The sequence below is a fragment of the Mchenga conophoros genome, linkage group LG8, assembly GCF_057382185.1.
Source record: "Mchenga conophoros isolate Kocher_MC1m ecotype Shallow Benthic linkage group LG8, M_conophoros_male_GT1.1, whole genome shotgun sequence".
In the NCBI taxonomy this organism is placed as follows: Eukaryota; Metazoa; Chordata; class Actinopteri; order Cichliformes; family Cichlidae; genus Mchenga; species Mchenga conophoros.
The window spans coordinates 28,332,901-28,344,869 of record NC_140533.1 but is presented as its reverse complement, the minus strand read 5'-3'; the positions used below and the strand labels follow the sequence as shown (position 1 = coordinate 28,344,869).

Here is an 11,969-nt window from a genome sequence, read left to right as displayed (position 1 = left end):
TTTGTGGTTTTGTCCTTGCCTATATAAATAATATATATATGTTTCCATACAAATATATAAAATATATGGGAACATATATGTAGAAAACTGAAGCTATCTCAAGTATGAAATAATCTTTTTTTAAAACTGGGCAATAAATCTTTGTAACTATATTAAGTTACCCTTTTTACTGTTTTAACACGTTTTTGCTTTTATAGTAAAGTCATTCATCATTAGATGAATTATGATTTTTAATATCAATGAAACTTTAAACAGCTTCAAAATTATAAGAAATTATATAAAAAAAGAAACCTGTTGAACGTTAGAAGTTACGCACTTTTTTGCCTCCCATAAGAAGTGTTTTGTAATTTAAAAACTGTTTCTAAACACAACTTAATCAGTGAGACTGTAAAAATAATCTGAGCGCGTTTTAAGCTATGAGCACACGTGTTGCCAAATCCAACGCTCTCACTGGTCGGATCTATTTATTCACATGCAAAAAAATGAGCCTAATTCCAAAAAAATAAAATGGTGCAAATTTGTCCAGTGAAATTACACGATTGTTGTGAGCAGGAGCATTACAAATCGGTGAGCCTCAAAAAACGTTTAAACCACAGCCAACAGGCTCGCAGTGGTTGGCCCCTCTTGCCCCAGTGTAGAGCCAGCCCCACCTACCATACACCCAGGGGCGGTCCTAACCTGTTTGGTGCCCTGGGCGACCAGTCCCTCTGTCCCACTGTTTACTATCATAGCCAAGTGGCTAACAAAGGTAAACAGAAGTTTTCCCAATCTCTACTAATGAATGTTATCTTGTTTCAGGATACATACTAAAATCCTTTATTTCTCAAAAATCGACAGCGCGCCTTATGTATAAATTCTGGTTGTGCTTACTGGCCGCGAACCGATTTTATGTGGTACACAGCGCTCAGAAACCTTTCAAAAAATATTTTGGTACGACTTTGGTAAACTACGAAACTGCACTGCTTGATGGATTGTTGGATCATTACGGCTACCGAGAAGCCTCGCGGAGTGATACGTACTCTGCTTCAACGTAATATTACCGTACTGTGTGTGTATAAGGACCACAAATGACACCTGTTAAGAGACACGGTTACAAAGAGGATTTCAAACTCCAGGCTGTCAGTCACGCAGTAGAACTTGGGAACAGAGCAGCTGCGAAATCTGTCTTTGTTATTGTGCTCAGCGTCTGTTAGTTTACATTTTGACTGCACAATTGTGAGCTTTTTGTTATGCACAAAAACAACATTGTTTTATTTTATTTATGGAGCATGATTATTTAATAAATGCTGATAATTTATTTCTGAGTAATTTTTTCTTGTACATCTGCGCTGTATGTTAATAAAAGTGCTTATGTGAGATTTGGGACACAGCTTTGACTAAGAGCTCTCTTTTTGTTCTTACTTTATGGCTTTAAAAAATATCAAGATGTCTATATATCGTCAACCAGCTAAAGAATATCGAGATATGAATTTTGGGTCATATCGCCCAGTCCTAGTATAGGGTCTCTGCCTTCCAATGTAAAGCGCCTCTGGACAACAGATGTGATTTGTTGCTATAGTTACTGTTAAATTTAATCATTGATGTCCATTCAGGACTGGAAGTTTTATATTTCTTAATATCCATCTATACTCAATGTGAATTCCATACGTTTAACAGAGCTGTTTGACTGATCACCTAATGTGTGACAAAAGAATCCGCTGTGATGCTATTGACAGTCTGCGCTCTCTCACCTGTCTGTAAAAGTTGGCCTTGTCTCTCTCACTCGTTGTGACACCTCTCTCCTCTGTTGCAGAACTTCCAGCCCGTGCTCTCCCTGTGTTCTGTGTGCCCGACCATTTCTCCGTCCCCTGGTTTCCCACGGCACCTGTGCAGAGTTTCTGTTTATCACCTTGCTCTTGTTTAAGTTGTCTCCTCTCATTAATAAATCTTGTAAATAATTGATAACCAGCATAGTAGGCGCTCCTCCAACGTATCAAAATATAGTTTATTTTGGGGCGATCGTGGCTCAAGAGTTGGGAGTTCGCCTTGTAATCGGAAGGTTGCCGGTTCGAGCCCCGGCTTGGACAGTCTCGGTCGTTGTGTCCTGGTCACAGGTGGTCAGAGGGCCCGGTGGCGCCAGTGTCCGGCAGCCTCGCCTCTGTCAGTGCTCCCCAGGGTGGCTGTGGCTACACTGTAGCTGCCATCACCAGTGTGTGAATGGGTGAATGACTGGATGTGTAAAGCGCCTTGAGGTCCTTAGGGACTAGAAAAGCGCTATATAAATACAGGCCATTTACCATTTATTCTCCCTCTGACAGTTAAAACCATACACATTGTCTAAAATATAGATAGAGTGTGCAGCCTCAACTATTAGAAAAATGTAATGACCATCTTTATCTATGTCAGAATTCAAAATTATACCATTAAATCTTCCAAAATCTGAGTTGAACTGTTTGCAAAACAAAAAAATAGCCTTATGTTTAACACTGTTTCTTAAACCTCTTACATTTAAAGAAATAACAGACAGAGAAATAAGGATAGTAACGAAAATTAAAAGTGACAAATAAGAAAAAGCTTACACCAAGTATATGAAGAAAAGTTGAAATGGGAACCTGGTCACTTAACCCTTTAAAGCCAGTCAGAGCGGGCACGCTCCGTTTTGCTTAACTATTTTTAAATCCCGGTAGCACTGCAACCACGTAAGCTAGCGCAATATTTTTCTTTTGCATATGAAACCGGAGGGGTTGTACTTACATCTTATGCCATCAGCTTGTCCTCGATCACAGTTTCCTTCCACATAAAGCTTTGCAAAAATATCATAAAAACCACTTGCAGCAACAAAAACATAATATCCCAGAAACACGCTTTACCCATCCGATCAGCTGTTTGTAACACTTCCTACGTCCATCAGCGCAAACTATCGCATGTCCGCCATGACCTGCCCGAAACCGGAAGTGACGTATTTTGCGGAAATGTAGTATTTTTTTACCATCAGGACCTTATGAGCCTATACTTGTGTTTTTAAAAGTTATGTTTGACTTTATGACTTTCTGTGTCGTTTCTGGGACGCTTAGGACTCATATTGCACTGCTGGAAATAGTTTACTTTGATGCATATGGTGGGTTTTTTTTTTTGGAAATCTGCATTATAATATTTATTTTCGTTTTTCCTGCAGTATATAAAAAATAAAACTATGAAGACACTTAAAATAAATTTCCTGTGGTGGGAAACTATTTTGTGCAACTTTTTTGTATTTACAGTTTTGAGGGATACGCCTCTTAAATTTCTCTAACTAGAAATATATGTAAAAAACAAAAAAACAAAAACAATTTTAAATGTTTTTGTAGTTTATTGCACTTTTTTGCAATTTATGTAATTACTATGCACTTAATGCATACATATCATTAAAATTTGGGCTATAATGGTTGTATTGATGTATATCAACTTGAAATGCTCCCAAAAATGGCTCTACAGCATGTAAAAATATAATATAAGCTCTGGCGGACTTGGTTCTATGGTAGGTCTTAAAGGGTTAAGAGAGTTCTATATAAGATGAGAACTGCAACCCCTGAGTAAGGAAATTGTGAACTTGAATAATAATAGGAATACAATAGTCTAAGAAAATAGAACCAATGTGGTAAAAAATTAAATTAAATTAAATTAAATGCTTCTAAAAGCATTTAAAGGGAGCTTTTAGAAGTTTTCTTGCTCCATTTAAATGTCAAAAGGGAGTTTTTCCTTCAACATTAACGCCGTCATCACGATTAGTTCAATTTTTAAGAAATTAAAGAAATATCAACAGAGCACCTATTTATAAAGACTTAAAGTTTCATTTTTAAAACTAATTGGCCCCTTTCTGTCCTGTTTTCTGCATTATAAGCCTTATAATAATAATATTAATAATTATTATTATTGTTGTTGTTATTATGAGTATGATTATTATTATTATATACACTGTTTCTTATATTTTGTTATCATTCATATGTTCTTGTCTATAATTTCTGCATGAAAAATAATTAAATGTTTAAAAATACATTTTAAAAGTGTCTGTTACGTTTTTTTCCTATTAAAAAAAAGGTGCCTCCGCAAATGCCTGCCCAAAACACCCCAATAAATCCATTTCACAACAACACTGAAAAATGGGAGCCCTGTCCAACTATTGATGAGGTCGTATAGAAGTGTGAATACACGGCCATCGATCTTCTGACCGAGTCGCCTGGTTCAATTCAAACGAGCTTACAGTTGATTTTAAAGACGAGAACAATGAATGAAGCGGATTATCGTCAACGCAACGGCATCGAGAGTCAGCCTTATGAACGAAAGCCGCAGATCAAACCGCATCAGCTGCAGGATGCTGATCTCAACCAAACTACCGGTGAGAAAATCACAGATTTAACGTGAGATGTTTCTCCGGAAGGAAACGGCTTCCTAGCTGCTAGCTCGTTGTACTGGTGGGCGAAATAAACTTTTCACCTACAAACCGGCCTTTTTAAATGATGTAAATCTGCCACAAATCGATGTTAAAACGGCTTAAAAACGGCGGAACCCATCGGTGGTCCTGTGTAGTACCCGGGCGTTTTAGACGGGGCACACAACAACAGCGTTAATATTGTAGTTCAGCGTAAGTAAATGGGCGAAATTTGATTCAAGGTGTTTTAATGTCCAATATTTTTACTCATCTTAATAAATATAGATTTTAGTGAGCTGGCTTTATGTAGGATAAAGCCATCTCACTTATATAGCCATCCATCCATTGGCTTCCGCTTATCCTTTTCAGGGTTCCGGGGGGGGGGGGGCTGGAGCCTATCCCAGCTGTCATAGGGCGAGAGGCGGGGTACACCCTGGACAGGTCGCCAGTCTGTCGCAGGGCCAACACACAGGGACAGACAACCATTTGCACTCACACCTATGCACTTTATTTGCTTAAACTGCCCTTTCCTGTTCTTAATAAACACCTATCACTGTACCTACATTGTAATCAATTTAGTGCTTTTTGGCCACTTAAATTATCTTTAAACTGTTTGGTTGTATTTGGTGAAATTTCTGCTTTCCTTTTGGTCAGGTTGCTCCTGAAAACACAAAAAACATAATAAGAAATCATAATAAAAAGTAAAATAGAAAGTCACCTTGGTAACAACTGATTCCAGTTTGTCCCTTCTGGCTCAAAATGACTTGGTATTATTCACCCCAACAAGTCATTTGTTGCAACAGTGCCTCCTATTAAAAGCAGTAAGAGCAGCAAAAAGGTGGAAGATGAAAAAGGGATCTTTATTTTAAACAAAAGAAACAACAAGCTCTTAAGATGAATTTAGATTTTTTTTACTGACATTTAGCTGGTGATAAGTTAGCAGATAGAGGTTTTTTTGTTGACCTCTATTTATTGTAATTGTTTCAAGGGCTTGTTTTGTTTTTGTTACTGTTTGCGGTGTTTTTTAATAACCTGTCTCATACAATAGTCATTATTCTAACCCTTTTTATTCACATTTTAATGACAGATTATTCTTGTTTTTATCTGTTATTTTTTTATCTGTGTTTTATAAGGTTATTGTGTTGTGATATTTGTAAAATAAGTGCTTTCCAGGTGATGTCTCTGTGTGTTTCAGAGTTTCATGCTGATGTCCAACAGCTGTTGGTGATTAAAGAAGAGGTTCCCCCAGAATGGAGCCCCTCTGATGACCAGTGGTCCCAAGAGCCCCTGCGCATAAAGGAGGAGCGTGAGGAACTGTGCACCACTCAAACAGCAGAACACTTTAAAGGGCTGGAGGATGCTGATACCAGCAGGCTCCCGTTCACTGCTGCTCCTGTGAAGAGTGAAGATGGTGAAGAGAAACCAAATTCTTCAGAGCTTTACTGTCATCAAACAAGTAAACAAATAAAAACTGAGACTGATGGAGATGACTGTGGAGGACCAGAATCAGCCAGAAACCTTGATACAAAAAGTACTTTACAACCTAATGAAGTGGAAAATGATTCGGACTCCTCTGAGACTGAACTCAGTAACGATGGTGATGAATGGCAGGGACCTTTGTCAGATTTTAGACCTGGAACTGAAGACAGTGACAAGGACTGGGAGGCAAGCAGGTCACCTGAGTCAGGTGTAAATTGTCACGTGAGATGTGACACTACCAAAAAACCCTTTAGCTGCTCTGAGTGTGGAAAATGTTTTCTCCACAGGCAGTCTCTCCACAGACACATGAGAATCCACACTGGAGAGAAACCTTTTTGTTGTGCTTATTGTGGCGAGAAATTTAGCAGGAAGACACATTTTAAGACGCACATGAGAGTTCACACAGGCGAAAAACCCTTTGATTGTGGTTTTTGTGGTAAAAGGTTCAGCCAGAAGTCAAATTTTAAGGAACACTTACGAGTCCACACAGGAGAGACTCCATTTGGCTGTGATGCTTGTGGGAAAAGATTTAGAGTTAATTTTACTCTTAAAAGACACATGCGAGTCCACACAGGAGAAAAACCGTTTGTTTGTGTTGACTGTGGCAAGACTTTCAGTTCCAATACGCACCTTAAGACACACACGAGAGTCCACACGGGAGAGAAACCATTTAGCTGTGGTGTTTGCGGCGAGAGATTTGCACAGCAAGGGGTTCTGAAGAGTCACACACGAGTTCACACAGGAGAGAAGCCTTTCGGTTGTGGTCTGTGTGGAAAGAGATTTAGACAGCAGAATACTCTCAAGAGACACATGAGCGTCCACACGGGAGAGAAGCCGTTCTCCTGTGGCGTCTGCGGCGAAAGATATACCAGACAGGGAAGTTTGAAGAGACACATGAGTGTACACACAACTGCAGCTTCAACAACTGAATCACATGCCTGTCATTTTGTGCCTGAACATCTCGAACCTTTTGGGTTATAGACACTTGACTTCTGTAGCTGTTTTCTGGCCTTTGATGGACCGGGCGCCTTTCAGTCTGTCTCACTGATTTTTGATCGGATGTATAAACACTACATGACAATCTGTCTGCTGGCTGTGCTAAATATGAAGTACTAATTTTACTGAACAGTAATCTAAAGTTTTTATTACACACTTCTCATTACTAATGCATTATAAAGTAATACTGCACAAAACCTTAAAAAAAAAAAAAAGGACATGCAGAAATGATTATTTTTAGTAGATATTTTGAAGTGTTGTTTCTGGGGAAATGTTTCTGGGGAGACAATAACCCGACGGACCAGTAGCACCAAAACATGTATGTATATTCCAGATATCTGTATTAGAATCATATGATTACTACACATTTACCTCTCCTCCACTTCTTTAAAGTGACTCCCAGTCCCAGCGCACTTGTTAGCATGTTTTGGTTCGTGCAACTGGTCCGTCGGGTTATTGTCTCCCCAGAAACATTTCCATTGTGTTTTTTCCTATTTCCGTTGTGTTTTGTGTGCTTTTGCAGCGTTTTTCTTTTTGCAGCGTTTTTCCTTTTGCAAGTGTTTTCTGACGTTGCAGTCCGTTTGGCCTCTCAGGGCCACCGTAAAAATTTCCACAAATCCAAATATTTCTTCCCTGCTCTGAAGACCGCTGTAATTATAGACACCAGTTCTACAAACCAAGTGCAGCTTTTATTCTGCTGAAGGCAGGATTTATCCATGTATTCATGTTTACACTAATTTCCGACCCTATCGTCTGAATCTTGCAGCAGAGTTGAGACTCATCAGTGTTTCCCAGTCTTCAGTTTCCTGTTGTTAGCTCACAGGAGTGGCTCCCAATGTGGTCAAGGTTTAATGTGTTGTGCATTCAGAGATCTTCTTCAGAAAACGGTGGTTGTAACAAGTTTTTTTTATTTATGTATCTGCTGACTTCCTATCAGCTCAAAGCAGTCTGGTGCTTCTCCTCTGATCTCTAACACCTACAAACATTTACAAACAACCACATTCAAAGTCACTTAAATCCCCTCCTCCAGCCTGATGCATCAACCTGAACTTCAGCAGGTCGTTTTGCCCATGTCAGCATGCCTAAATGGAACGAGCCGGTGCAATGTTGATTATTAGATTATTGATCTGGCTGATTATTAGATATTTGTGTTTCAGAGCAGTTGAACAAGTGTGCCTAATAAATTGGCCTGTGAGTATATATGTGCCCCTTTGAATAGAATAGAATAGAATAGAATAGAATACTTTTTATTTGTCAATTTCTTCAAATGTACTTGTACTTTGCGTCCTTCAAAGGAGAACAACAGAGTATAAACGTGTCTGAAGGTCCGATCCACACTCCAGACCAGTTAGTGGTGGTAATGCATCGGTTCCTTGTTTGCACACCACCAGTAAAAATCATAGATGGGGTGAAGGTGTCTGTGCAGGTGCCTGCTTAAAACACAGAAGACCTCTGTTTTGGTGATTCGTGGTGATCGATTCTGCGCTTGCCTGGTTCATCTTTAAGGAGCCTGCAGCTTATTTAAGGAAGAAAACAAGGGTGTTTTATCCCCACTGTGTGTAAACACGGTCTGTGTAAACAGTACCTAAGTATCAAAGTTGGAAATATAAAGGTAAAAAATCTACACTGTCTACAATAAAATGTGGGTCACGTTGAGATTAGTTGCTCATCGGTGCCAAAAACATAGTCAAGAGGATTTATGCAGGGGTTATAAAAATACTAATAATTTTAAAATGACCTGTTCTGCATACATCATAATTCACTCTTTTTTAGCTACTTAAAATCTCACTGTAGAACTATTTTGCCCTTGAAAGAGAATTTCTTAAAAATATTAACTGGAAAAAAATTTTTTTTTTAAATGTAAAGGTCACATTGCCAAAAACTGATTGCAGCTTCTTTTTGACTCAAAATGATTTGATACCATTTGTGAGAGATCTGTTTGACAGATGATAAGCCAACAAGTCACAACAGCTTTAATCCTACAGGCTGGGACGGCACTTCCTCTTTTTTCTTTGATAAAGGATGCTGCAATGTATGCTCTGCTATAGGAGGTAATAAGGAAGTAATAAACTAAAGAATTGAGAGAATCCATCCAGGTCTTGACCTTGAAATATAATATTATAATTTAAACATCAAAACGTGAAATTACTCGAGTGCAAGGCAGTTTGCTGATATGTTGTTTTCCTTGTCATTGTATTTATATTTGCTGATTAAGATACACTTCTGGGGCCTATACTACAAAACACCCTGAGTTTACCCAGGATATCGTTTCCTTATCTGGCCTGCAGACAGACTAAGAGGTCATACAAAAGCGGTTATCAGCTTGATAAGTAAGCACAGGGTTTCTTAATCTCGCTGAGTAGGTAAAAGAGGTAGAGTTGCTGCTTTTGACCAATCAGAAACCTGAATCTAGTTTTTTTTTTAGAAAGTAAATAGAATGATAATATTAGATGTATTAGACGCACGTGTTTTGTCATTTGTGTTTTAATTATTAGTAAAGTGTGAAAAGAAAATCACTTTCCAGTAATAAAAGAAGTTATATGAAGTGAATTTGTCATTAGGACAAAATAGAGATTTTTTTTAAAGGCAAGAAAAAATACAGCGTGTGTAATTTAACAAACGTGTCACTAAACGTGTTTTAGGAGCATGAAAAAAAAATCTGGAATAAAGAAGCTCTTAAGAGTCGTTGTCAGAGGAAGACGAAGACTTCAGATGCTCTTCAAAAAATCTTTAGAGATAACATAATATATTGGCTCTTTTAACCAAAGTTACAGTCCATAATGTGCATGTGTGTTTCATCGGTGCCTGCAGATGTTCAGCAGCTGCTGGTGATTAAAGAAGAGGTTCCATGGAGCCCGAGTCTGGACCAGCAGGAAGCAGAGCATCTCTACATAAAGGAGGAACAGCGGAAACTCTGCAGAAGTCAGGAGGGAGATTTGGAGGAGACCAATATCACCAACTTCCTTGTAAAGAGTGAAGATGATGAATAGAAATTTATGTCCTTGGAGCTTCAGCCAAGCCAAACTGAACACATCTCAGAGGCTGAAGCTCCAAACAGCAACTCAGCCAAAGGGAGGAATCCAGAAGAGGATGGAGGTATACAGCTGTCAGATGCTAAGTTACACACTGTGGAGAAACCATTTGGTTGTGACAGCTGTGGTAAAGCATTTAGTTGCAATATGCATCTCATAAGGCACATGAGAGTCCACACAGGAGAGAGACCTTTTGTTTGTAACGTTTGTGGCAAAATATTTACACAACAGGTGGTTCTGAAGAGACACACGATAGTTCACACGGGAGAGAAACCGTTTGGTTGTGACATTTGTGGCAAAACATTTAGACATCAGAATACTCTTAAGAGACACACGAGTGTCCACACGGGAGAGAAACCATTCGAGTGTTCTTTTTGTGGTCAAAAGTTTAGCCAAAAGACTCATCGCAAACAACACGTTAGAGTTCACACAGGAGAGAAACCATTTGGCTGTAACGACTGCAGTAAAATGTTTCGTCGCAATGCGCATCTCAAGAGGCACACGAGCGTCCACACCGGAGAGAAACCATTTAGCTGTGGAGTTTGTAGCGAAAGATTCACCAGACAGGGAAGTCTGAAAAGACATATGAGGGTCCATACGTGATAGAATTTTGTTTGTTTATTTGTTTTTTAACAATAACATAGTATTTTTATACCTTTTTATTATATTTTTTTTAATCTGTTGCTTCATTTCGTCTATATTTGTTACAAATTCAGAAATACAATGAGAGCCGGATTAGGTGTCAATGAATAGAACCACCTTAGAGTGTAAAAGGTGAAACTTCATCATCAAGGGTCAGACTTTTCTCGCCGGGATCAGCATTTAGGAACAGCTTTTTTGAAATACTGTGCTTTAAAAAAAACTAAGTTGGAGTTATTTGGCAACTGGAGTAATAAACATGTTGACACACACCAAAGACAGCTTTTCAGGAGAACCACCTCATACCACCTGTGAAGCACAGCGGTGGAAATTTTATGATTCAGGGTCATCATCACTGTACGTGTTCAGAGGATGTGATTTCATCCAAGTTAGTTAAACAGGAGTTTAATGATGGTCCTGATCAAACTATTAAACCCCACAGGTGATGCTTTAAAAATGCAGAAATTGTGGATTCAAAGCAGTTTTGTATAAGAGAGTGGTAAAATGCTTTTTTGCAGGCTGATGTAAGAGGATTGTGGATAACTATGCTAACAGCAACAAGAAAGAAATTGCTTCTTTTAAAACTACTGTCTGAGAATAATTATGTCCTTATTTTTGCACAAACTGCTGTTTTATGGCTGAATAAATGACCAGAAAAGCTGGTTGTGGTGTTGCACTGTTTGTCTGTAACAACAGCGTGCAGTGATTCATTGACATGTGTCAAGAGACATGAAAATGCAGTTTATAAGCAAGAACAGAGTTTGTACAATTCTAAAAAGCTTGAAAGTTGATATTTGGTGTGATGATGGGTGTCTTTGTTCTTCAGCACACTCTGAACTCTCTGAGGAAGCTTCCTGTTATTTTTAAGTAGTTTTCAGGAATCGTTCTCCAGCCTTTGCTGGAATATTTTATGCTTATCAGTAGGGATGGGTATCGTTTAGGTTTTATCCGATACCGGTGCCAAATCGGTACTTTTGAAACGGTGCCGGTGCTCAAACGGTGCTCAAACCGGTGCTTAAAGAATGGAGAACACAAAATTGGTCCAAAAACCTCTCATGTTCAGCTGTTTTTTGTAAAAATATAACAATGTTAGCCTTTTCTGCAGCTATGGGGCATATATGGTATCACTCTTGGCTGGAAGCAGTGCTTAAACAATGGAAAAAACACAAACTTTGTCCTAAACCTCTCATGTTTAACTGTTTTCCACTTTTTCTTTGGTCATTTTAGCCTTTTTAGCCAGGGTGAAGGGAGTATCTGCCATCAAACAAGAGGACAGCCGCATGTAGCTATGATGATGTTTGCTAGTTCACCTTACATGCATTAATGTAATAACGTGGTTAGCCTACTCAACGTAAATTAGCTACTCACGCAGAGAAGAACGGCTGCTGCTGCATCATCATCCGTCATCATTTCTGCTACACTGGCAGGGCTAGGGG

The 11,969-nt window shown here is 38.8% G+C and overlaps 1 protein-coding gene across 3 annotated transcripts; it reads left to right on the top strand.

The window, feature by feature from the left end:
• Positions 1-4,091: 4,091 nt before the first annotated feature.
• LOC146568989 (uncharacterized) lies at positions 4,092-11,181 on the top strand. 3 transcript variants are annotated; one of them, XM_085285467.1, is made up of 2 exons: positions 4,092-4,354; positions 5,606-9,835. In XM_085285467.1, the coding sequence occupies exons 1-2, from the start codon at positions 4,247-4,249 to the stop codon at positions 6,845-6,847; spliced, it is 1,350 nt and encodes a 449-aa protein (XP_085141593.1). In that variant the 5' UTR covers positions 4,092-4,246; the 3' UTR covers positions 6,848-9,835. The 3 variants fall into 3 exon arrangements, with proteins under 3 accessions (XP_085141593.1, XP_085141592.1, XP_085141594.1); XM_085285466.1 differs by having other exon boundaries at positions 5,583-9,835; XM_085285468.1 differs by lacking the exon at positions 4,092-4,354 and adding an exon at positions 9,982-11,181 and having other exon boundaries at positions 4,787-6,766.
• The last annotated feature ends 788 nt before the right edge of the window (positions 11,182-11,969 follow it).

Bases quoted from the DNA above. Each gene is read 5' to 3' on its own strand.
- LOC146568989 (XM_085285468.1), top strand. From the start codon at position 5,468: ATGACAGATTATTCTTGTTTTTATCTGTTATTTTTTTATCTGTGTTTT. The intron at 6,767-9,981 runs GTACACACAACT...TCAGATGCTAAG, and splicing joins GTTTGAAGAGACACATGAGT to TTACACACTGTGGAGAAACC.